This window comes from Urocampus carinirostris, chromosome 13 (assembly GCF_059441175.1).
Source record: "Urocampus carinirostris isolate Australia breed hairy pipefish chromosome 13, RoL_Ucar_1.0, whole genome shotgun sequence".
NCBI lineage: Eukaryota > Metazoa > Chordata > Actinopteri > Syngnathiformes > Syngnathidae > Urocampus > Urocampus carinirostris.
In genome coordinates, this window is record NC_142361.1 from 32,315,301 (window position 1) to 32,342,649 (window position 27,349).

The 27,349-nt window shown below is 40.2% G+C and overlaps 1 protein-coding gene across 1 annotated transcript in view; it reads left to right on the forward strand.

The window, feature by feature from the left end:
* The first annotated feature begins 375 nt into the window (after positions 1-375).
* The window catches only part of LOC148354355 (cytosolic phospholipase A2 beta-like), a 36,269-nt gene continuing 9,295 nt past the window's right edge, over positions 376-27,349 (forward strand). The window contains 21 exon segments of the mRNA XM_088350879.1: positions 376-384; positions 1,648-1,768; positions 3,647-3,777; positions 7,051-7,179; positions 9,556-9,596; positions 9,675-9,711; positions 11,911-11,983; positions 12,051-12,187; positions 12,300-12,431; positions 14,095-14,135; positions 14,216-14,258; positions 14,354-14,408; positions 15,787-15,911; positions 16,351-16,440; positions 17,501-17,535; positions 17,654-17,792; positions 18,589-18,725; positions 19,643-19,865; positions 19,950-20,064; positions 21,707-21,844; positions 25,734-25,826. Coding sequence (XP_088207005.1) covers positions 376-384; positions 1,648-1,768; positions 3,647-3,777; positions 7,051-7,179; positions 9,556-9,596; positions 9,675-9,711; positions 11,911-11,983; positions 12,051-12,187; positions 12,300-12,431; positions 14,095-14,135; positions 14,216-14,258; positions 14,354-14,408; positions 15,787-15,911; positions 16,351-16,440; positions 17,501-17,535; positions 17,654-17,792; positions 18,589-18,725; positions 19,643-19,865; positions 19,950-20,064; positions 21,707-21,844; positions 25,734-25,826 — 2,044 coding nt within the window.

The following is a 27,349-nucleotide window of genomic DNA, read 5'->3' on the forward strand; positions in this document are numbered from 1 at the left end:
TTTTTTTTTAAATATGTGTTGTAATTTACTGCTTTGTGGTTTCTTTCCTTTTACTAGTTGTTTATCGAAATATTTCGGCCAGAATAGAGAATACCAAAAGATGTCATAAACTCAAGTTAAATTTCGGTTGTTTTTCAGTAACAAAATTGTTATTTTTGGTAACAAAACACAGGGTATCGTGTAACAACCCATACCACAGCTTCTCCCAAACGTGACCCTAATCTTAAGAGCTTTCTCGTAGAACCACTTAGTAGGTGGATCCTTTCTTCAGTCACAATGACACACACCTACATTCCTGGCGTTATAATTTTGTCACTGTTGCCGGAGTTTCAAATCAGTACTTTTATTCTATTTGTTTACTTTGCAAGGTTCGCAATGGCACGGGTAAGTCTTATAAGATTTCATTTTTAACTGGTAGGAGCGTCCTATCTCAATATACTTTTGTCAATATGGTTGATTTCAAAGTAATTAAATGTATTTCCTTTTTTAGTGTTTGTGTTTGTGTGTAAGCAGTGTCTGAAACATCAGGGTAGACAACTCTGAAAAGTTGCCTGCCCCGTTTTTCACAACTTGCAACACGATAAGACGACTAATCACCAAAAAAAACAAAACATAGTTGCAAAGTATTAAGGATTGATCATCAGAATATATAACAGAACAACACTATGAAATTTATCTTTATTCATGCAATGTTTGCGTCGTCTGCTTCAAGCCACGTGAACTCCTCTTTCCACGATGCTTTTATTGTTACGTTTACGTTTTGGAGCGTCATAGATTTTGTTAGCTTCTTTTGAATATTTCTTCTGGGGCTGAGATTTTGGCTTGATTGCTAACGACTTATCCATGTTTCTTGTGTTTTCTGTGCGTCTACTTTGGAAAATGATATGCAAATGCACGACCTTATAACGCTCGGGAAAGTCCGGAAGAAGGAAGTTATTCGATGCAGGCTTCTGATTGGCTGCCGAGTATGCAAATTGACAAACGAAACGAAATTCGGTAATTTCCAAACCGCAAACGTTCGATTTGAAAAAAATCTTTCGTTTTTTTTCTTTTCTTTTCTTGAAAAAGTTGTCGGCCACCCGGGCGGAGACGTTTTGTAAGTTGTACGCCCGACGTAAAAAATGCACGCCCCGGGTGTCTGGGCAGACGTTATTTCAGACACTGGGAAATTGCAAAATCATTATGACAAAACTGTTATTTGTCTGCATTGCTTATCACCCAAAACGGCAATCATTTATAGACCACATACGATTACACACACACACATGAAAAGGGATATATATTTGATATACAAGCAGAATGGGCTAATAAAAGATTGGATTCGGCTGCTTGGGTTGGTCGGTAGTCGTTAGCTGCAGTACCCAATTTAGCTGCCGATGGGTGTTAGAGACCCCCCAAAAAAGCAGACCCCATAAAAGCATATGTTTATTTATTTAGTTGATATATATTTGGGTGGTCTTGACACAAAACTGAGATGAAGACACTCGTGGAGGCCTTAGGTACAACTGGGAAAATTTTCATGAAAATCGCTTCAGCTGTTTCGGAGCCTATACGTCACACACAAACACAATCACCCAAATTGGGATTTATAAAGCAGTTTAGATTAAATTTTATACGTATTTATATACAATCATAACATATTCCAAGGACCACATCAGCACTCGTTTTTTTTTTCTAATTTGCACGATTGAACAGAACGAGCCAATTTGCTCCTGGAAACTGAGTGTCACCGTACTTAAGGCCGAAAACGTTCGTTCGATGGACTTTTGTGAGTATAAATTCAATTTTAATCTGAATTTTTGCCAAGTAAAGTTTGACTGTCTTTGTTTTTGGTGAAGGTTGGTTTGGTAAACATTTCCCGGTATGTATTTGGCCATTACAAACCCCGCACTGTACTAAGGTACAGTACGCACAATGTACCTATACTTTGATCAAGCTTAAAATTGGCCTCAATGAATTTGGTATTGAATTCTCTTTATTGTCATTGATATCAATGTTGCGAAAACATTGTAAACAGTGATATTAGACTTTGCACTCCAGGGTTAACATATAGTCAAGTCATGTTTATTTCTATAGCCCTGAATCACAAGGAGTCTCAAAGGACTGCACAGACCACAGATTATTACAGACTACAGACTATTATGACACCATCCCCTGATCTAAAACCTACATGAGGGCAAGGAAAAACTCAAAAACTTTAGCATGATGAAAGTCAAGTGAAGTCATGTTTATTTGTTTGTCCCTTAATCACAAGGAGTATCAGAGGGCTGCACAGACGACAGACTATTGCAAACTACAGACTATTGTTACACCATCCCCTGATCTACAACCTACATGAGGGCAAGGAAAAACTCAAAAACCTTACCATGATGAAAGTCAATTCATGTTTATTTGTTTGCCCCTAATCACAAGGAGTCTCAAAGGGCTGCACAGACCACAGACCATTGCAAACTACAGACTATTATGACACCATCCCCTGATCTAAAACCTACATGAGGGCAAGGAAAAACTCAAAAACCTCAACATGACGACAGTCTAGTCATTATTATTTGTGGCGCCCTTAATCACAAGGAGTCTCAAACGACTGCACAGACCACAGATTATTACAGACTACAGACTATTATGACACCATCCCCTGATCTAAAACCTACATGAGGGCAAGGAAAAACTCAAAAACTTTAGCATGATGAAAGTCAAGTGAAGTCATGTTTATTTGTTTGTCCCTTAATCACAAGGAGTATCAGAGGGCTGCACAGACGACAGACTATTGCAAACTACAGACTATTGTTACACCATCCCCTGATCTACAACCTACATGAGGGCAAGGAAAAACTCAAAAACCCTACCATGATGAAAGTCAATTAATGTTTATTTGTTTGCCCCTAATCACAAGGAGTCTCAAAGGGCTGCACAGACCACAGACCATTGCAAACTACAGACTATTATGACACCATCCCCTGATCTAAAACCTACATGAGGGCAAGGAAAAACTCAAAAACCTCTGTAAGTCAAGTCAAGTCATGTTTATTTGTGACGCCCTTAATCACAGAGAGTCTCAAAGGGCTGTACAGACCACAGATTATTGCAAACCACAGACTATTATGACACCTTCCCCCGATCTAAAACCTACATGAGGGCAAATAATACACAGATATAAGAAAGACTTTTAAAGCTGTCAGAATATCAAGGCAAAACATTTACAGTTTGCAATGACTAGACTGAAAATATGTAATGCTGGGGCATCCAAATTCCAGTTGGGGCCATTTGAGCTTTCTTCATGAATTGAAAATTATATATTTGCTCTTTAAGATATTGCATCCACTGGAGCTCTTTTTATATGTATTCATTTTGTAAAATTTTAAACCAAACTTGCTAAAATATTTATTTTCAAATGACGTTAGACAAAAAATGAATTATTTCTATGTTTTGATGAAGCCATCAAAGGAAAACGTTTGTACACCTTTACTGTAAAAAGTGCTGTTGTATCATTATTGCGATACATATATTTATTATTATATATTATAATTATTATTATCATTTATATCTCTATTTAATATTTGAATAATTGAATTGCAGTGCTATTTTTTTATTCCGAAACTTCAAATACAAAACTTCCTTTCTAATTTTGTAACAATATTCTTTTCAGTGTCACAGCCTGATTGCTACGTGATCCTGACTCTCCCACCGGCGACGGTTTTCAAGACAAATACTGTGAAGAACAACAAAAACCCAGAATGGAACAAAAGTTTTGATTTTATCATCTACAATGATCTCAAAGTAAGACCTTTCATACATTCTCAATAATTAGATTATTGTTACGTTTTTAAGGGGGGGTAGACCCATGTGAAGGGAAACAGGAACTAAGGTATTTTTTAACAAATCAGGAACAAAGTTGCAAACAAACAAGGGGGTGGAAAACAAATGACATGTCCATACAAAATGGAACCTGACAAAGTCGAGACAGGAAACCAAGACCGAAACTGAATGGAATGGGAAAGGATAATAAAGGGAATGTTGTGAGGGTCAAACAGAGTTCCCGAATGTTTGATCTTACATTACACAGTCCAGCGTTTTTCCGAATTGCTCAGTCCAGCGTTTTCCGAATTGCTCAGTCCACAATTAGTAGATTTGGGAGTCCCCAATTGAAAGGATTTGGGAGTACAGTCAATAAACATGCCCGATTAAAGTCGCCGTCGACGATAAAGCTCCGTTGGGGTAGTGCAAGCTGATGTTTAGCAGCGGGCAGGAGATATAGCGCTATGCTAACGTTAGCATCTAGTGAAACTGTTAGCGGTGGAAAGTATACAGCAAACACAAAGACCACAGTTAACTCTCCCGGTACATAGCTAGAAACTCCATATCGAGTGAGCATTGTGTATCAATGGTTCGACTATTATATTATTATATGAAAACAAACCTGGTCGTGGAAACGCAAGGAACGAATTAACTAACAAAACTGTGGACGGTGGTTTACCGGATCCTAACAATTCTAAAGACGAGAGCCAAAACGATTAACCAAAGTTGACATTATTTAGAAAACATTAGAAATTGTTTTTATGAAGAAGGTACTTTTGGACTGTTCAGAATTAGTATAATTATAAGAACCAATTCAGGCCAAGACAAAGAACTATCTAGCTGTAAACTGACGATTCAAAGGCAAAGTTAGAAAATTATGATTTTGTCATGATTACTCATTAATTCCACCTGTGCCCGCTCATTTGGTGCCAGCCGCTGCAGGCTATCTGATTGGTTCCCTGTCCCCTTTTAAGCCCAGTCCTGTCACACGCCGGTTGTCAGTCCGTCTGCGAACCTCTGTTGTTACAAAGCAAGCCTTTGACCCTGACTTCCGCCTATCCGGTTTTTGCACCCGTTTCCACCTGCCCGTTCCTGATCTCCCAGTTTGTCTCCGGCTATGACCTGTTTTTTATCCCGTCCACGTCTGCTCTCCCATCCCGGCTTACGACCTGTTTTTGACCACGACCCCGTTTTTTGCTCTCCTGTCCCAGCTATCGACCCATTTTTCCGTCCCTGACACCGCCGTCGCCCGCAACGGAAGATCCACTTCCGTATTCAGATCACAATCCGATTGCGAGAGCGACTTGCTTCCCGCGTCCAGCGAGCACCGGATTGTGGGCGCAGCCCTTACTCTTTCTTTCAATAAAACTTGCGGTTAACGTTACGCAATTGGGTCCTGATTCCTTTCTGGTCGTGACAGATTTGAAAATTAACTGTTTGTTATGCTGTTTTAAGATCAAAACCCATTAAAACTATTATTGACTTAGTATCGTGTACATCACAGGTTAATATTGGGATTCATTTAAAAAATATATTTATATAACCTGTCACGGTTGCCCATTGCCCTCACTTGGGCCTGCCCGTTTGGCGCCAGCTGCTGCTTGTTGCCTGATTGGCTTCCCTCCTTTTTAAACTCAGTGCTCTCATTCACTCCTTGTCAGTCCGTCAACGAACCTCTGCACTTGCAAGACTTGTATTTTGATTCTGTCCGGTAACCGGCCCGTGTATCCAGTGTCGGTCCAGCCTGTCTCGTCCTGTCCGGTATCTTGATCCGGTCTCCAGTGTCCGGTATCGATCCCGCCTGTCTTGTCCTGTCCGGTATCTTGCTCTGGTCTCCGGTGTCCGGTGTCGATCCCGTCTGTCTCATCCTTTCTGGTATCTTGCTCCAGTGACCGGTATCGATCCCGTCTGTCTCGTTCTGTCCGGTATCTTGCTCCAGTCTCCAGTATCAATCCTGTCTGTCCCGTCCTTTCTGGTATCTTGCTCGTATATCCGGTATCGATTCCATCTGTCTCGTCCTGACTGGTATCCTGCTCCAGAATCCAGTATCGGTCCTGTCCTGTCCGGTATCTTGCTGTTTTATCCAGTATCCGGTATCAATTCCGTCCGTCCTACCCTGTCTGGTTTCTTGCTTGTGTATCCAGTATCCGGTATCGATTCCGTCTCTCCTGCCCTGTCCAGTATTTTGCTATGGTATCGATTCCGTCTGTCCTGCCCTGTCCGGTATCTTGCTCCAGTATCCAGTATCAATCCCGTTTGTCCGTCCTGTCCAGTATCTCGCTGATGTATCCAGTATCCGGTATCTTGCTCCGGTCTCTGGTATCCGGTGTCGATCCCATCTGGATCGTCCTTTCTGGTATCTTGCTCCAGTGACCGATATCGATCCCGTCTGTCTCGTTCTGTCCGGTATCTTGCTCCAGTCTCCAGTATCGATCCTGTCTGTCTCGTCCTGACTGGTATCTTGCTCCAGAATCCAGTATCGGTCCTGTCCTGTCTGGTATCTTGCTGTTTTATCCAGTATCCGGTATCAATTCCGTCCGTCCTACCCTGTCTGGTTTCTTGCTTGTGTATCCAGTATCCGGTATCGATTCCGTCTCTCCTGCCCTGTCCAGTATTTTGCTATGGTATCGATTCCGTCTGTCCTGCCCTGTATCTTGCTCCAGTATCCGGTATCGATCCCGTTTGTCCGTCCTGTACAATATCTCGCTGTCGTATCCAGTATCCGGTATCGATCCCGTCTGTCTCGTCCTTTCCGGTATCTTGCTCCAGTATCCGGTATTGATCTTGTCTGTCCTGTCTGGTTGCAATCTCGTCTGCCTCTGGCTCCCTGTTTTCCTGCGTCTGACTTCTCTGTCTCACTTCTTCCGCCCAGCAATCGCCAAATCACTGGCGTTTGTGTTCCCGCGCATGACTGCCCCATTCCCGTGTAATAAAGCTTGTGTGAAAACGTTACGCGTCTGGGTCCTCCGTCTGTTCGGGTTTGACATAACCAGCATATCACTAGTTGAAATATCTGCTGTTATGGCTAAGCTGTAAAACAATAGAAAGATTTTGTCTGACTAAGGACTAAATAAATGATTAAGGAAGTTACCCCAGATAAAAGGTCAGTCAAAGATAAAAATTAGTGAAGCAAGAAAAAAAAAACCTACTTCTTATGACCAAATGGTGCCGCCATTAAAAAATACACAAAAAATGAGGTTTCATGGCATTGTCTTGCTAAATGCTCCTCAATATTATAAAGTTTTATGTTCCCAGACTTCGCTCCAGATTCATCTGTATGACCAAGACCCGATTTTTGACGATTTGATTGAAACAATCAAGTTTAAAGTCAGCTCATTGACAGAGGGGAAGAGAATCGTCAACAATTTTCCCATTCAACCACAGGTAAATCAACAACACTCTGTTCCAAAAAATTGTTGTGGAGAAGATAGTGTCAACGAGAGGTGAATTCGTAAAATACAACCCATGTGCATACCTGTCGGGCTCCAGGGCTCCATGCCCTTACAAATTGTCGTATTTTCCCTTACAAAATAAAATCTTACACCATATTTTTTTTCGTGTTTATTTATGTAGTTTAGCATGTTATATTGTACATGTGTTTCGTTATATCATTCTGTACATATACTTAATAATAATAATAATAAAAAAACATCAAGAACAATTGTTATCAGCGTAACTAAAATATCCATTATAAACACTTTAAATTTAGATCTGTAAATAAAGATATTTTGGGAGGAAATTTCTATTTTGTAAACCAAACTACAATATCAACGATTGATGTGTAGTGTCTAATTTCGACTCCCCTGCAAAATCATCCGCTCCTCGTGTACATATGTATATCTCATTTTCATCTCATTAGCTGCACCGCTTATCCTCAGTAGGGTCACGGGGGTGCTGGAGCCCATCCCAGCAATCATCGGGCAGTGGGCAGGGGACACCCTGAACTGGTTGCCGGCCAATCGCAGGGCACACAGGGACAGACAACTCGCTCGCTCATTCACACCTAGGGACAATTTGGACCGGCCAATTCACCTGAAATGCATGTCTTTGGAATGTGGGAGGAAACCGGAGTGCCCGGAGGAAACCCATGCAAGCACGGGGAGAACATACAAACTCCGCACAGTAAGTCCGGTAGCTGGATTTGAACCCACACAGGAGGTTCCCAAGACCTTAGAACTGTGCCGCACACGCGCTAGCCACTGCGCCGCCATGATATATATATATATATATATATATATATATATATATATATATATATATATATATATATATATATATATATATATATATATATATATATATATATATATATATATATATAGGGCAGCACGGCGGCGCAGTGGTTAGCGCTTGTGCGGCACAGTTCATGTCATGGGAACCTGTCGTGGGTTCAAATCCAGCTCCAGACTTCCTGTGCGGAGTTTGTATGTTCTCCCCGTGCTTGCGTGGGTTTCCTCCGGGCACTCCGGTTTCCTCCCACGTTCCAAAAACATGCATTTCAGGTGAATTGGCCGGTCCAAATTGTCCCTAGGTGTGAATGAGCGAATGAGTTGTCTGTCCCTGTGTGCCCTGCGATTGGCTGGCAACCAGTTCAGGGTGTCCCCTGCCCACTGCCCGGAGATGGCTGGGATGGGCTCCAGCCCCCCCGCGACCCTAATGAGGATAAGCGGTACGGCTAATGAGATGAGATGAGATATATATATATATATATATATATATAGCAGCACGGCGGCGCAGTGGTTAGCGCTTGTGCGGCACAGTTCATGTCTCGGGAACCTGTCGTGGGTTCAAATCCAGCTCCAGACTTCCTGTGCGGAGTTTGTATGTTCTCCCCGTGCTTGCGTGGGTTTCCTCCGGGCACTCCGGTTTCCTCCCACATTCCAAAAACATGCATTTCAGGTGAATTGGCCGGTCCAAATTGTCCCTAGGTGTGACTGAGCGAGTGAGTTGTCTGTCCCCGTGTGCCCTGCGATTGGCTGGCAACCAGTTGAGGGTGTCCCCTGCCCACTGCCCGGAGATGGCTGGGATGGGCTCCAGCCCCCCCGCGACCCTAATGAGGATAAGCGGTATGGCTAATGAGATGAGATGAGATGTATATATATATATATATATATATATATATATATATATATATATATATAAAATAATTATATAGAATATGATTGCTATTGTCGGAAGCGCAGCAGAATGCGCATTCACGCGAGGGGGGGGGGGGGGGGGGGATTTTGCAGGGGAGTCGAAATTAGCCACTACAGCGGCAGTCGCATGCGCACAGTAGCGTCAAACCTCTCGCTTCTTTTGCAACAAAAAAAAAAATGATACCGAGATAGAGGCTACCGCGGCGAACTCATTTGACTTGATTGATTTGCCGATTCGTGATGGTCGGTGTATACCGGATGGTACCCATCATTCCAAATTTGCGTTTTTCCGTACAGATTTTCTTGTACGTCGTACACGTCTTAAAATGCATAGTAAACGTACTTTGTATGGCAAAAACGTACAGGTTGACAGGTGGATAGATATATAGATAGATACTTTATTTATCCCCGTAGGGAAATTCACACTTCCAGCAGTATCCTTGTGTTGAAAATAAAACAATAATAAAGTAAAAGGAATATAATACATAAATACCCAATGTAACGTGTTGATATGGATAAAGGCAAAATACCATTGAAAGAATAGTATTATTCTTTGCATGTATTGGTGGAATTTCTCTGGTTTGAGTCTCAGTAAAACTTTGTGTTGTTTGTACCTTGAAAGGGAAAACTTTGGATCGCTTTTGAGCTAAAGGAAAGGTAACAGTTTTCTCTTCTTTTCTTCTGTATTATTCAATGGGAACACCTAAAAAAGGACGTTGTGTTTATGTTCTTCATTGACAGGAAAGCTCTCAAGCCCTATGAAGGCATTCATTTGGCGGTAAGACATTCATTGATGGAGAAGTTTTTAAAACCCTGAAAAGACGCACACTGTAGCTATGCATATGTCTCCCCGACATTCAAGTTAAATACAGGAGAACATGGGACATACTATCTGATTGTGGACTACAGCAGATAGTATCCGTCCATTCCTCTATCATTTGTAATCCACGTATCTGAGGTCAGGTTGTTAGCAGAAAAGTCTCTGTCCCCAGCCGGAAACATACGGAGGTATCCCCAGGTTAACCTCCAGCATGTCCTAGATCAGGGGTCAGCAACCTTTTCAGTGTGGAGTGCCACTTTCAAATGTTCTTGTAAACCAGTGTGCCGCACCAAGATTAATGACTCGCACAAGAATTTTTGTATATCCAACAGACTGTCATTATACCCCAGTCCACATGGATATACATTGAAATCGTATAACTGACCTATTTTATCTTCCACTATTCTTGTTCATCAACAAACTAAAAAATGAATGTGAGCAACATATGGAAAGGCCTGTAGACATCCATGACTTCAACCATTCTTCATCAACAATGACAGCTACCATACCATTCATCAACAAAATCTTATTTCAGAAACTTGAAACACACACACTCACACACACACACACATCTTTAATATATTCGCCATCAGTAAATGGTTTTCCGTGCTTTGCCATGCAGTGAGCAATGTGATAGCTTGCTTCAGTGGTGGTGTTTTTAGCAGTGACAAAGGTTTTCAGTTTTTGTTTGCTGAACCTGGACACCTAGTCAGACTCGGCTTTGAATTCATGTTCATGTTTCGTCTCGTAATGCCGTTTAACACTTGACGTGCGAGGTACAACGCTCTCGAGGCATAATTCACAAACACCACAGTCATTTTTTGCACAAAGCCTTAGTCATCTGTCCACGCTGGCTGAAAAGAACGAGATTTTTTCACTGGAGGAGCGGTCATGATTCGTTCATTTATCGCGCGCTGGTGTTTCTGTGCCACTGGTAACCCCTCGCGTGCCACTGCTGGCACGCATGTCATAGGTTGCCGACTCCTGTCCTAGATCATCTCAAACACACCCTGTCGGTAGGATACGCCTTAACCTCTTTCAGTATGCATCCGAACTAGATGCCTGAGCCACCTTAAGATGGCCCTTCTCAACGAACACAGCTCTGTACTTTGAATCCCACTCAAATGACCAAACTTCTAACGATGTCTTTAAAGAAGAGCCGGTCTGCCCTGAGTTTCTTCATTTTGGCTACCTCCCTGTCCTCAGTTCATCAACATGATCGTAAGGCATTCCCAGGCCCGGTAAGATGTTTACTCTCTCCTGTGTGTCCTGGGTAGGTCCAGAGGCCTCTGAACACCTCCCTAAGCAGTCTTCTCAGGGGGTTTCTGAACCAGATTCCCGAGCCACCTTAAAATGGTTCCTCTCAATGAAGAGCACAGGGGCTGTACCTTGAATCTTTCCAAAATTACAGAGTTCTTTTCACCATATCTCTAAGGGAGCGACAGAAAACACCGTGGATTAAACTCATTTTGTCTGCGTGGATCGCGGATGTCGTTTTTTCGGTCATGACATAGAACTTGTGACTGTAGGTGAGGGTATAGGAACACACATTGATGGATAAATTGAGAGCATTATTTTACCGCTAAGCATCTTTATTACAGCAATGGGCCAATCGAAAAGCTCAATTACAGCTCACAATGGACAATCCGCCTATTGAAATCCCTTCTACTGTTCACTTACTGTTCTTGGGAAACAGACTCTGAGGATTCCTGAACTCCTCCATTTACAATAGAATCTCATCTGTAAACCGGAGAGGGTATGTCACTCTATTCTGTCTCAGAATCATGGTCTCAGGTTTTGAGTTACTGATCTTCATCCAATCCACTTCACATTTGGCTGCATACCATTCCAGTGACATCTGAAGGCTAAATGGTGGGCCAGAATTGAAAATACTCTTCCATAACCTTGACAACTCCTCCCATGCCTGAATTTTTGCTTCAGTCGGTACCTGCCAGGGATTTTTAAAGTCTAACGGGTCAGAATCTTCTTTCAGCTTGAAGATATACCTTACCAAGTGTCTACGAAGGGGTTTGAGGATTGCCCCCACAGCAGGCCACAACCCCTATCCGTCTGTTTAAACAAGATGATTCCATATATGCTGATTTCGGTAAGAAATGTCAAGATAAAGAATTCAAACTTTTTTGTTTCGCTCCACAGAAAGAAGAGGTTTCCTACTTGACATTGAACGTTACGGTTTTAAAAGCAAAGATACAGAAGTCCGATGATTTCTGTGAGTACAAGTGACTTTTCATTATGTTTTGTTTAAGTTCTGTAATTCTGTAATCTTCCCGTTACAGTTTCAAAGTCAGACAATTATGTCACTCTCAGTCTTCCAACCGCAAGTGCAAGCGCTTTCAACACGAAAACAGTGCAAAACAAATCCAATCCAGAATGGAACGAAACATTCACCTTCAGAGTCCCCTCCCTGCTCAAAGTAGGTCCATAGAAAGTCTGCATCTGATGGAATCGTACAATAGTGTTAGTTCTAAAAAGTTGGCATACAAATACTATATAAAGCAACCGAGCCGAAATCCTTTTTCCTCCAGAATGTTTTAGAGATCACTCTGCATGACGAGGACCCCATTTCACACGATGACCTCGTTTCCACTGTTCTGTTTGATCTCTGCAGTCTTACTCTTGGCAAAAGTGAAAGAATGGCATTCAATCTCAATTCCGAGGTGAGCAAAGAATAGTATCACTTGTTTCATGTCGAAATACTGTCAACTTTCAAATTTCTTAATTGATAAAAGAAAAACCACTGCTTGGATTTGAGTGTGATTGGTACTTGCTTTTCCTATCATCCAAACATGGCTTGGGCTTTAGGATTGTAGATTCAGCTACTCTAGACAACTTTTAATGTTCATATTTTATATATTGGTTATTTTAACTGTGGGGTCTAGGGAGCTATAAATCGGCTAACGGTAGAAGAAATTTCAGGCAAAGACTTGTTTAGTTTTTAATCAGCTGCAGCGGGAAGGGAGTGGGGGAAGAGCAGACAATTTGTCTGCTCTCGGCTCACCGGTCACACTCACTCTGGATCAATCCCCGTCTGCCTCTGTGTTTTATTGAAATCACAAGACATGGAAAAGTACTGGTATGTTGAGACAAAAGACAAAAGACAAAAGACAAAAGACCACCCTCCTGGAAAAGTACCAACACCTTTAAACAAAGACCGGAAGACTAAGAGACGGCCAAAAGGAACATAAAACTGATTAGAAATACACAACGTGAGCAAATACGTTTAAGCCTACTTTACAGTAACCAATGCCTAAAAATAGCAATATTCCTGTCATTTGTATCATTAACCTGGACTCTGCCTTGGCCAGCTTTATGTAATCCAATCAAAAGTATTGGTTTCAGTCTTGGTATGTAGTGCTTACTACTAGGGGTGAGCAAAACTGGGAATTTGGTATCGATCCGATGCAAGTAAATACAAGATGGTATCCATCGATACTGATCCAATACCAATACCTTTTGCTTGGAAATGTCATTATCATTGAATATTTCAATGCCATCCTCCTTGATTTTTTTGTATTGTCTATAACATAGCACAAAGATTTTAGGCACCAATATTTTTTCATTCTTTTATTATATAAATATATTGAAAACTTTAAAAGTACAAAAAAGTTTATTATTTCATTAAAACTGTATAGGAACAAAATCCAAGAAAGTCAAACCAAAAAAAGCAGTCAAGTAACATTTAACAACATTTTGTAAGTAAAGTATTAATTGCCTCTGCCATAGTGACAACTGTTTTACAGGTTTTTATGTTTTTGTTCAGGAACAGTAACATGTACACTTTTTTGGTTGCAGCTAGTTACCCTTTTTTCATGTGTTTATGTCAACTTGTGATGTTGCCACAGTAGCAGACCACTTTACCACATAAATGACTGACACCCGGCATTGTCCTTTTCTGTAGTTGCAAAAGAGTACACCCCCCACTGTGTTATCTGTTTGCCTCTGTCATTTGTAGCTTCTGGTAGGGGTGGGCTCATTGATTTCTTTCTTTTGCTTGCCATGCAGGATGCAGCAACAGGCCAAGTAAGGAAAGGTTTTAAAAGTGTGCCTGTCCGTCACGACTCGGGCATAAACTTAAAGAGTGGCCAAGGGCGCAGGGTGAGGGGGAGTAGGGCTGCGCTGCTACATATAGAAGCTTTGAGGAAATTTGCGGAAGAGCGAAGTATCAATCCCAGGACAATAGTATCAATCAGATCCAAGTAATTGCTTATTATCGATAAAATTGACATTTGCATGGATCCGCCCACCCCTACTGACTATATGAATTATGCATGATAAAATGGATGTGTTTCTGTGCTGATTGTTTTCCCCTTTTTTGGTCAGACAATGGACCAAATTTTAATTGAATTTGAGCTTCTACGAAGGTATCAAACTTTAAACCTTTTATACGATATCTACTGTACTGTACATTTTGATCAAGTATATGTCCTTTTTCTTTTTAAAGTGAGGAGCCCTCCCATGATTATTTGAGTAATGGCATCCTCTTGGTAAGACACATATATAGTTTGGAACTGTTTACATTAAACACAACCACTAGTGTTGATTTTGAATATTCAGTATTTTTAACTCATCTTTCCTGTAGGCTGGTCCGTTTTGTGCTTTGGACATCAATGTCGACAAGCTCCTAAACAGAAATGGTATTGCATTTTTGTTAGACTCTGTATGTCCACCAAATTTTGATTTTCACACATTTTCTGCTCAACGTTGCTATTGTAGTGCCGTAGTGATATATTTCTAAATGACATCACCTTAGCTGTCATTTTTATGGTCGAGAAGGGGTTTGTAAAAAGCAATGAAATTCAAAAACATTGCAAATTGATTTATAAAGCAGTGGTTCTCAACTAGTCTGACTTGAGGGCCCACCATTTCACCCTAATGTGACCATAATCATGTGACTCGCATATAAGCCTTCATCACTTATAAGTGATCCCCTAATACTGCTTTGAAATAGCCACTGTTTACAATTTTTTTTCCCTTATCACTAACATTTTTGGGGCCCATTATTATGGGCAGGAAAGGGACATAAAACAAACATAATCACAATAAAATGAGATGTGGTCCCTCTCAAACACAATTGAGATATAGCTATTGACTGAACAGGAAGAAGAGATCGAGCAGGGCATTATCGCCCTCTACTCTGTATAAGACCCTCCATTTTTTCTGTTGCTAGGGCATAGGCCAGCGACCCACTAAAAACAGATCTGTCACCCACATTTATGTCCTGACCTACCCGTTGAAAAACACTGTCATAGAGGACAATAAAGACAATTCAGAAATATTGTCAAGGTTAAAACTTGAGTTTGTAGTAGAAAGAAGAAAAGAACACACTCTGAGTCGGAAACTTTGGTTTTTGATAGCCCCTTCCATTAGAAGTGTGTGTTTCCAGGATCGGGTCAGGCAGAAAGCTCGTTTATTGGTAAACACAAGAATAAAACTAAACATCTGATTGGTTTATATGAACACAGGAAAAGAATATGATTGGTTTAGACAGGAATCACATATTTAAATGCAGTGTACAATGTTGGTCGCTAGATGGCGTGCAAGTGTAATAAATGAGCAATCGGAATAGTGAAACTTTGTAAACACAATGCGAGATGTGAGATGAAAAACAAGCTTTTGAGCAGCTTGGAATGTGGGAGTCGAAGCCATCTTGAACCAGCTAGCAGGCCTCCCAGTGGCCTTTAAGTTGCAGCTTTTTAATCAGAGGCACATCCCTTGGTGCCTGAGAACTTATTCTCCTGACCTTGAAGGCATTTGCGAAATCGTAGAACCACACACTTATTAAGCATACTATAAAAATATAGTCGTATAAAGATATAAAAGTATAAAAGTGAGAGTATAAAAGTATATATTGGGTATAAGAGGATAGAATATAGTATAAAAGGCATATTTAGACCATAATTTATCTTACAAATATACTTCCATAATCATAGCAATTATCATGTTTGTGAATCTTTGTGTAGTTATTATCAATCATAATAATACACTTGTGGGGTTTCTCCATGCTTTCAATAGATGTTTTGGGTAAAACACTCAAGATTTACGGCGCCTCTCCCGAGAATCAGACGTTGTTGCAAACAGAAGATACCAAGATGCGTTTTTACATCAACAGAGACTTGGCGACTGAACTTGGAGTGTCTGTGAGTTTCCATTGCTCCTCTTGTCAACTGTATTATAATTTGTGGATCATCCTTACCTTTATCAATGAATTATTAGTTGATTATAACTGTTTTAATTCTAAAACAATTGTACGTTCTAGAGACAATGGCTAGCTGGATGCCAGCATTGGGTATCCTCAATTTGAGCCAGGTCTCTGTGATGATTTAGATACAAGAGTCATGAATGTAGCGGTTTCCGACGAGATGTAACTGCTGGTCATCCATTTCACGGTCAATGGATCTGTTGTTGCTGGAATACAGGCTTGTCTGTTACGCAGCCTAGATGGATTATTATCAACTTATTATTATTGTTTGAATTATTATCAAAGAACTATTAGTCTGTATGTTAGGTAGGTGATACGGCATTTTGTTTTTCTTGTACATTTATCCATATGGTTCAATCTTTGGCTATTTTTTTCAGCCTACTGCTGCGGATCCCCCCTCAAGTTCTACAAGACTCAAGCCTCTACCACTTGAACATACCAGCAAAGTATCCCTTAATATTGAGCAGGTAACACATGAAGGATGGATCAATAAGCCGTCCTTGAGGCCATTGTTGCTAGCTAGCATGGATGAATGGATGGATGGATGGGAAGACGGATGGATGGATAAATGGACGGATGGATGGATGCTAACTATTGCTCAGTGTTGGGATAGAATTTGAATAGGTTTTTTTTAATGCAACCACATTTTTAACAGACATTTTACAATACTCGGTATTCCAATGGATAAAATGTTATAATTTGCGGTTTTACAGTAATCCCTTGTTTTACGCTGAGGTTGAATTTAAAAAAAAGTCCCAAAATTGTCAAAATCCGCTAAATATAAACATTCATTTCTTAGATATCAGCACCATATGGTATATGCGGCGTAACAAAATGTCAACTCTAGATCAACAAATAAAAACACAGAATTGCAGTTGAACGAATGGTATTTTTGTCATATACACAACTTCTTTCAGTTTAAGCAAGCGATGTAGAGACAACGGCTAGATGCATGCCAGCATCGGGTATCCTCAAATTGAGCCAGGTCTCTACGATGATCTAAATACAAGAGTCACAAACTTAGCGGTTTCCCACAAAATGCAGCTCCAGGTCATCCATTTCATGGCTAATGGATCTGTCGTATAAGCACCACTATTACTTTCTTTCCTGACATCACCGTTAGTCTCTTCCCGGCTGATAACAATCCACAGCCCACTCATTAGTAATCACTATTTCTTTGCACCCTTTGGTCTATTCTAAAGAGTAAGATTAATTGATGATTTTATTTTCTTTGTAAAGAGTTGCTAAAATACTAGCTGTCAGTTTTGTGTGCCTTTGACTGACAGCATACACCAGCCTATCATAGTCGCAAACACAGACAGTAACGCTCATCCAACACACACACTTGCCCACATAAACAGAGCCCCGGCGACCTGCCCCGTGATAGCATTTGCTGTGTGTTTTCTGCTGAAGAAAACAATGCAAATTGAAAACCCACAAAATATCGAAGCAGCAAAAAGTAAACCATGATACAGCCTAGGATTACTGTACCCTTACCATGAGTGACATGTTTTTTCTCTCCCATAGGACACCGTGGATTTGATGATAGAGACACACGGATGGTAAACATCCTCCATTCCTAATATTTTCTAAATAGTAAAATATTTCATATTTATATATAAATTGTCTTTTAAATTATTTGATTTGTATTTTTCTGTTCGTTCCCATGGAAATTGGCAGTCACAATGACCATATAGCAGTTCGTCTCGATTTTGACATTCCACCACAAGAGAAAGAGTATTTGAAGAAGAGGAAAGTCATTGTTGGGGAGAATATGCAAAAGCTGTTTGGCCTTGATTCTCCACCATCGCTAGACCAGGTTGAGTACTGCATACACAATGATGAATATTGATGTATAGAAAGAATTATTATTATTCCAGAAATGTAATGTACAGAAATGTAAGGGAGTGCAGTTTGCTGTGTTTTACGGAAACGTGGCTCACGTCTAGCATCCCGGACGCTAACGTGGAGCTTCAGCGATGTTAGGGCAGACAGAGACACAAACGCCTGCGGGAAGCGGAGAGGAGGTGGACTCGCTATCTACGTGAACACGAGGTGGTGTAACCCTGGGCACAAAGATGTCCATCTGCTGCAGGGACGTTGAACTTTTGGCCTAGCGTGTGACGTCATCCACTCCGCTGTTGCTAAACTACAACACAGCACCCCGAGGCCATCCTGTTAATCTGTTAAACAACAAAAGGATACTGCTGGATCTTACGGGGATGAATAAAGTCTCTTTTTATCTATCTATCTATCTATCTATCTATCTATCTATCTATCTATCTATCTATCTATCTATCTATCTATCTATCTATCTATCTATCTATCTATCTATCTATCTATCTATCTATCTATCTATCTATCTATCTATCTATCTATCTATCTATCTATCTATCTATCTATCTATCTATCTATCTATCTATCTATCTATCTATCTATCTATCTATCTATCTATCTATCTATCTATCTATCTCTCTATCTATCTAATTGATGGGAAAAAATGCAAGGCAATTTTTAGAAATTGATATGACCCAAAGATTGACCAATATCATGAAGTATATTTCTTTCTACTATACACGTTCACTTGTATAAAATATCTGTATATTCTTTACCAGGTGCCAACAATAGCATTGGTGTCTTCAGGGGGAGGTCTCAGAGCAATGACGGGCCTGTGCGGGAGTTTAAAGAGCCTTAAGGAAATGCAAGTCCTGGATATTGTATCCTATCTCACAGGAGTTTCTGGATCTACTTGGCAAGTGATATATTTATATTTTACCAGTGATTAATCCGGGTTGTAACATGGTAGGATGGTCAAGCTGAAAGATGAGCAGTTCCCTCAAAGTTTTTATAAAAGAACGTTCCGGGCACAAATGAGCTATAGAACAATGGCTTTATAGGTTCACAAGTGCAGATTGAGGTGGCTTACTGTAGAGGTTAAAACTTTGATTGTATTAGAATAAAGAAAAAAACACACTCTGAGTTGGAATTTAGGATTTTGATAGCCCTCCATCAGAGGCGCGTGCTTCCAAGATCGGCTCGGGAAGAAATTATGCTCCCCCAATGGCTAGAGACTCATTTATTTGGGAACCCATAACACCACTGATTGGCTCAAGCGAGATCACATGAATACATGACACGAATATGATTGGTTTGGACAGAAAACAGATGTTTAAATGAAGTGAATAATGCTGGTGTGTGAGCATAAGAAATGAGCAAAAGGGAAAGTGAAACTTTGTAACACAAAAGGTACAATGCGTCACTGCGAAGAGAAAGGAATGTAGGGAGGAAAGCTCTTGAGCAGACTTCCCGGCACCAAAGAAAGGGCCATCTTTATTAATAGTTAGCGGACCCCAATACAAACAGCACCTGGATATAATCTTTGGCTTCGTTAAGGTACTTTTGAGGATAAAATCATACAAAGGGACATTCAAACTATTATCAAACGATATTTTCCCTTACACTTACCATCACTCTTATACAGCAATGAAATCTAACTTCCAAGTATTTTTCGACATCCCAAATTTTTTTGTATCTACCGTTTTTCGCAACTCAAATGTTCGTAAGTAGTGGAGCGACCGTATTTGCATTGTCATTCTAGGCAATCGGGAAACTTGGGCGAAATGTTATTTTCAACGTTTTAAATATCATTGGCATTTTCCTTTTGCACAGGAGTATGGCTGCTCTCTACAGACATCCAAACTGGTCTCAGGACAGCATCAACAGTACAATCGCTGAAATAAAAAAACAGATAACCAAGAACATACTGAGCGCCGTCTCTCTGGAAAAACAGGAATATTACGAGCAAGAATTGGAAGATAAAATGAAAGAAGGGCATTTAGTGTCCACTGCTGACCTTGTAGGCCTGCTATATGAGCATATTGCATTTGGAGAGGTGAGTATGTTTTCTCAAAGACATTTTAATCAGGTGAACATTTTTTTGTAAAGATGTATAATTTATATATTGTCCAATCATCAGAAAATGACAGACACACTCACTGATCAGCAAAAGACAATAAATGAGGGCCAAAACCCTTTCCCCATATACAATGTTGTCAACATGAAAGAGGAGGACGGGTTTGAATCAGAACCTGGTAAACAAATAAATAAATTGAAATAAATGGGTATTTGAACTCCCTGCTATTTTGCTATTTCTCCCGCTTAGAAATGATGTAGGGGTCTGAAATTTTCATCATAAGTGGATATCCACTGTGAGAGAGATAAACTAAAAAGAAAAATCTAGAGATCACAATGCCTGATTTTTTAACGATGTATTTGTGTGATACGGCCGCAAATAAGTATTTAAACACCTGTGTATTATCTAGAGTTCTGACCCTGAAAGACCTGTTAGTCCGCCCATTAGAAGTTCACCTGCACTCCATGTATCATCCTGAATCAGATGCACCTGTTTGAGGTCCTTAGCTGCATGAAGACACCTGTCGACCCCATGCAATCAGTAAGACTTTAACTTGTAACACGGTGAAGACCAAAGAGCTGTTCAAAGACACCAGAGACAAAATTGTACACCTCCACACGCCTGGAAAGGGCTATGGAGCAATTGGTGAAAAAAGGTCCACTGTTGGAGGAATCATTAGAAAATGGAAGAAGTTTAACATGACAATCAATCTCAATCAGAGAGGAGCACCATGCAAGATATCACCTTATGGGGTCTCAATGGGTTTAAAAACGGTGAGGAATCAGCCCGGGAACCACACAAGAAATGGTCAATGACCAGAAAAGAGCTGGGACCACCGTTTCCAAGGTTACTGTAGGTAATACACTAAGACATCATGGTTTGAAATCATGCATGGCACGAAAGGTTCCTCTGTTTAAGCCAGCACATGTCAAGGTCTGTCTTAAGTTTGCATATGACCATGTGGATGATATAGAGAAGTCATTGGAGAAAGTTTTGCGGTCAGATGAGACCAAAATATAACTTTTTGGTCATAATTCCATGAAGCGTGTTTTGAGGAAGAAGAATGAAGAGTACAATCCGAAGAACACCATCCCTACTCTGAGCCACAGGGGGTGGTAGCATCATGCTTTGGGGGTGTTTTTCTGCACATGGGACATAACAAGTGCACTGCATTAAAGAGAGGATGACTGGGTCCGTGTAGCGTGAGATTTGGGGGAACAACCTCCTTCATTCAGTCAGAGCATTGAAGATGGGTGGTGGCTGGGTCTTCCAACAGGACAACGACCCGAAGCACACAACAAGGAAAACCAAGGAGTGGCTCTGTGAGAAGCATATCAAGGTTCTAGCATGGCCCAGCCAGTCTCCAGACCTGAACCCAATCGAAAATATTTGGAAGGAACTCGAACTCCGTGTGTCTCAGCGACAGCCCAGAAACCTGACTGATCTAGAAAAGAGCTGTGTGGAGGAGTGGGCCAAGATCCCTCCTATAGTATCTGGAAACCTGTTGAAAGACTACAGGAAACGTTTGACCTCTGTAATAGCAAACAAAGGCTACTGTATCAAATATTAACATTCATTTTCTCAGGTGTTCAAATACTCATTTAAAGGTATATCACACAAATAAATCGTAAAAAATCATGCTGTGTGATTTCTGGATTTTTCTTTTTAGTTTATCTCTCTCACAGTGGACATGCACCTACGATGAAAATTTCACACCCCTCCATGATGGTGTTCAAATACTTATTTTCTTCATTGTACCTCACAATAATAAAATGAGGTGTTCTTTTTTTCCCCCCTGAATGTTTATTTACTCTTACCAGAGTGGTGCGAATTCACGCCCTATGAAGTTGGTTTTCAAAAGTACGGAGCTTTTATACGATCTCAAGACTTTGGCAGTAAGTTCTTCCTCGGTCATCTTATGAAAAAACTCCCAGAAATCCGGATCCCTTACTTGATGGGTAAGTACGTTTGTTTTTTTTATCATCTATCAAAAAATTTGAATTCTATGTAATGTAGTCGAGTGGAAATTCGAATTTGGAAAATGTGTCATCTATATCCCATTGACTATGAATGGGATATTTTTTACATTCAAACTAAATTGGACATGTCCTGTAAGTTTGTTGATAGATAGATAGATAGATAGATAGATAGATAGATAGATAGATAGATAGATAGATAGATAGATAGATAGATAGATAGATAGATAGATAGATAGATAGATAGATAGATAGATAGATAGATAGATAGATAGATAGATAGATAGATAGATAGAGAGCGATGGATAGGTAGATAAATAGAGAAAAAGAGCTAGATAGATAGATAGATGGATAGATAGATAAATAGAGAAAAAGAGCTAGATAGATAGATAGATGGATAGATAGATAGAGAGCGATAGATAGGTAGAGAAAGAGAGCCAGATAGATAGATAGATAGATAGAGAGTGATAGATAAATAGATAGATAGATAAATAGATAGATAGATAGATAGAGAGCGATAGAGAGCGATAGATAGGCAGAGAAAGAGAGCCAGATAGATAGATTGATAGATAGAGAGTGATAGATAGGTAGGTAGGTAGGTAGGTAGGTAGGTAGGTAGGTAGGTAGAGAGTGATAGATAGGTAGATAAATAGAAATAGATAGATAGAGAGCGATGGGGAGCGATGGGGAGCGATAGAGAGCGATGGATAGGTAGAGAAAGAGAGCCAGATAGATAGATAGATAGATAGATAGATAGATAGATAAATAGATAGATAGGTAGGTAGGTAGGTAGAGAGTGATAGATAGGTAGATAAATAGAGAAAGAGAGCTAGATAGATAGATAGGTAGATAAATAGAAATAGATAGATAGATGGAGAGCAATAGATAGGTAGATAAATAGAGTAAGAAAGCTAGATAGATAGATAGATAGATAGATAGATAGAGAAAGAGAGCTAGATAGATAGATAGAAAGATAGATAGATAGATAGATAGATAGATAGGTAGATAGAGAGCGATGGATAGGTAGATAAATAGAGGAAGAGAGCTAGATAGATGGATAGATGGATAGATAGATAGATAGATACTTTATTCATCCCCGTAGGGAAATTCACACTTCCAGCAGTATCCTTGTGTTGAAAAATAAAATAATAAAAGATATAGATATATAAAGTGTTGATATAGGGTATTTAAATAGTGCTACGGAAAACACACACTGAAATAAAAATAGAGTAATATACATATGTGGGGATGGGGTTTAAAGTGGGCTTTTACTCCCCCGGGTGGAGTTCAAGAGCCTCATGGCATGAGGAAGAAATGATCTCCTCAGTCTGTCCGTGGAACAAGACTGTGACAGCAGTTTGTCGCTGAAGCTGCTTAAGGCCCTAATTGCTTCATTTATTTCCAAATCGTTGAAATTTCATCATTGTTATTCCAATGTTGTATGTCACAATAGAAAAATATCGTTAAAATTGAGAAAATTATACATTGGATGGGCTAGATTGCTAAAATACCCAAAACAAATGTTAACATCGCAGAGAGTAACACCAAAAATATGAATAAATATCATTGAATTAATTTTTTGATTGATATGAACGTTGTGAAACATTGTATGCAATGAGATTAGACGCGGCACTCCAACACGTAATAAAGAGGAAAACGATTTTTTTTAAACTCTCAAGATAAATAGGCAAACCTATTTTCAACGTAGTGCTTAGAGACTGGCCTAGGTTTTGTGCTATAATAGGTAAAGTGCATTTAAATTAATTCTGTATGTGGAGTGTGCAGTCCTCTCTTTCACCGAGCACCCTCGACAACTCCCTAAGTTTGTTTGTGTGACTGACAGGCACGCTTTTAGCAACTCTCCCTACCTGGCCTAGCACTGCTTCCTACTTGTCAGGCAGAAGAAGGGGCCAAATCTATGCGTGCACCCTTTTCAGAAGATCAATATGCAGCGCGGCATGGACTTTTTCTACTACAGAAACAGATTATTATTGGTGTCATAAATCAGTTTGCTACTGTGGCTACAACACAAATTTACCACACCTACCTCCCCTGACTGCGCGTCACTATACAGCTCATACTGACTGATATCTTTAAAGACTAGATTCCAGTGAACCTTTTTTGTCAAGACCGGAACGAAGACAGGACCCACTTGCGTGCGTTTCTCTTAGCTTTATTTGGAAGATCGCTGGTCGTGGGGAGCAGGTTGTTCAGACGCAAAAGTGATATTTTTCGTGGCGAGCGATGGCGGGAAAAAAACAGATCGGTGGCCGGGACGGGGGAGCAAAAACGTAGTCAAGTTCAGAAAAGGGGTCGGAGCCGGGAATCAAACAGGAATCAGAACAGGAGAGAGTCAGGGTCGGAAGGCTTGCTTAGCGTAACTGAGGTTCGCAGACGGACTGACAACCGGTGACAGGAACACGGGGGTTTAAAAAGTGACAGGGATCAGTAATCATGACAAAAATATGAAAAAATACTGTTCTATTTGTACATATTTTCACTTATTTTACCAATTTGGTAGATTGTATTCATAACTGGAATTTGTGTCGCGCTTCAACCATCAGCGAAAAAATTTATTAAAATATGTGAAAATTCGGTAAAATTAGGGTGAGGCAATATGGCCCTGAAAAATCTTGATTTAAATCTGTCGATTTTAGTAAATTTTTGATAAATAACCCTTACCTGGCACACATCCATTCAAATGCCTTTGTATTGTGTTAGAATACATCCTGTAGAAGACTTACGGGTTCTAGTCCTCATTAACTGTGATAAACAAGGAATTACCGTATTTTCCGCACTATAAGGCGCACCTAAAAGTCTTAATCTTTTTCAAAAGCTGACCATGCGCCTTATAATACAGTGCGCCTTATATATGGCTCAATATTAAATTCGCAAGGTCTCGCAACTTACGCAACAGCCGCCGACTCGATTTTCCCCCGAACGTGGAGTAGTCCGCGGTGTATGCTGGGATTTATATACCGGCGTTTCATTGGCTAACCAATGTGTCAATCATCATTTGAATCGATCGCTATTGGCTAAAGTTATTCGGAGCCTCGGATTGGCTAGAGGGCCAAAACAAACCCTGCAATCGGCCGAAAAAGATGTGTCAATCATCCGTTACATCGATCGCTATTGGCTGAAGTTATTCGGAGCCTCGGATACGCTAGAGGGCCAAAACAAACCCTGCAATTGGCCGAAAAAGATGACTGAATAGCAAGCTTGCTAAAGTACGCCATAAAGAAACATGTTTCATTAGTCTGTATTTGTAAATATTTGACTCTCCTGGATTTACTACACTCACGGTTGTAAGAAGACCATGATTGCGTATCATTATTGAACGTGAGAAGGTGAGTTATGCGGCTTTATTTTTTCCCGGTATCTTGTTTTAGAACGATCATGATGTTGCTGTGATGAGTTGAGTGAATTCAACTCAATTCCAAGTGTTTATTGTCATATGCACAGTAAAGTTGCGAGCGAAAAAGAAAATAGAAACTAAGGAATGGTTGGCATTTCTTGAATTCCAAGACTTTAACCTTCCGAATGATATTTGAAATGACGCATTTAAGTGACATCGTACGGACACCGCATCCGCACGTGTCTACGACACGTATTTGCGTCCTTGCAAGCTTTGGGAATGTTTAGGGGGTAATCAGTTGGACTGAACCATCTGACTGTTTTGTCCACGTTCCCGTTGTAGCGCCTTATAATCCGGTGCGCCTTATCTATGGAAGATATAGGACCAAAAACTATTTTTTGGGGGTGCGCCCTATAACCCGGTGCGCCCTATAGTGCGGAAAATACGGTACAGTCTTTAATTTAAAAAAGAAAAAGACGATTCAAAGTACATGTTTTGTTTGTTTTTCTATTACAGGAATATGGGGCAGTTTTTTCTCTGCCAACCTGGCTAAAATATTCGGGATTTCCAAAAAAGAAACTGGGTTCGGAACAAATGTCGACAACAAAGGTGAGTCTGTACACTGGACTGATTTAAATACTGAGTACATTGTGCAACATACTATTCATATTAATGTTTTACCTTTTTCCGAGTTTAGCAACTTAATATGAATTCCCAAGATTTCCTGGATCACCCTGATGAGAAAATGAGAATTTTCTGTTTTTATTTCACCGTAAATTCCGGACTATAGAGCGCACCTGATTATAAGCCGCACCCACCACTTTTTAGGTGATTTTGTACTTACACAAGCCGCACCCATGTATAAACCATGACACAATCACAAGTTTAACCCAGACCAGGCTGTAAGTTCCACGATTGTAACTTTTTTTTGGGGTTTGAACAAATTTATTGACACTACTGTATTAACAGCAAACAAACAATGTGAGGTTTGAACACCCCTTCTCAACAATCTTAAGAGCATTCAAGCATATTCACAATTTCGTTATGTCTGGCAATATGACGTTTTAACATTTTTTCCTGACATTACTACATAGACAGTACACAAAAAATGGAAAATGATACCCGTAATTAACGTATGATGCAGACTTGTAAAGTCCGGGTCCCGTTGAAAGTAATCCAAGGAAACAAAATTTATATTTCCAAAGTTAAGGGTGGGAAAAATACACATCCACTATTGTTCGCTGCGACAACAGACAGATCTACCTACCGGTAACTCAGCTTTACCCCACTTCCCATCAGCCCGCGTTTGCTCCGCCCCTTCTTTTTGATTCGTCCGTAGAACACATAACAGAATAAATCTCTAAAATAAATACATGACAAAAATATACAGTTGCAAATACATATCATACATGGTTACACATATTTACGAAGAAAGACGGTACACCGAGAGAGTTTTCAAAGCTTTAATAATAATAATATAACTTTCATCCCAAACCGTGCCTTTGAAAGGTACCAACACAATAGTAGGATCACGCTCGCAATGTATCAAACGTGCCTGTTAAAAAAAAAAGCATCCCATAATTGTGAACTTTATGGTAGGTCATCCTAAATTTCCTCCTCATAACTATCGCCATCAAGGGCGCCTTCCTCATTATCGGAACGTACCTTTACTATACAGACAATGTATGCATAAACTTAGAGGTTGCAGTCTTCCTCGGTGCACATATTTCACCGGTCTAAATCTTACCATTTATACTCCAGCGCCGCTGGTGGCCGTTTTACATAAATTACATAAATTGGCCGCTTCACTGAATAAGCCGCAGGGCTGAACATTTGGGAAAAAAGTAGCGGCTTATAGTCCGGAATTTACGGTATCTATTTCAAAACGAGTGGAGTCATAAAGGTGGAGTGTCAGTTGTGGTGTCCTTATAAAGTTGAAATTAGAATATTTTCTTAACGATGCTCATTTGAGTTCAAAGAGCCTTTATATATTCTTTCCACCGTGCCGTTTCGCTTTTATCTTACTTTTAGCAATGCTGTTTGAGACGAGCAACACATTAGGCAGGAGAAAAAGAGAGGGGGAGTGACTTTGTACTTGTCAAAGCAGTTTTTTGTTAGCTTAGCATGAAAAT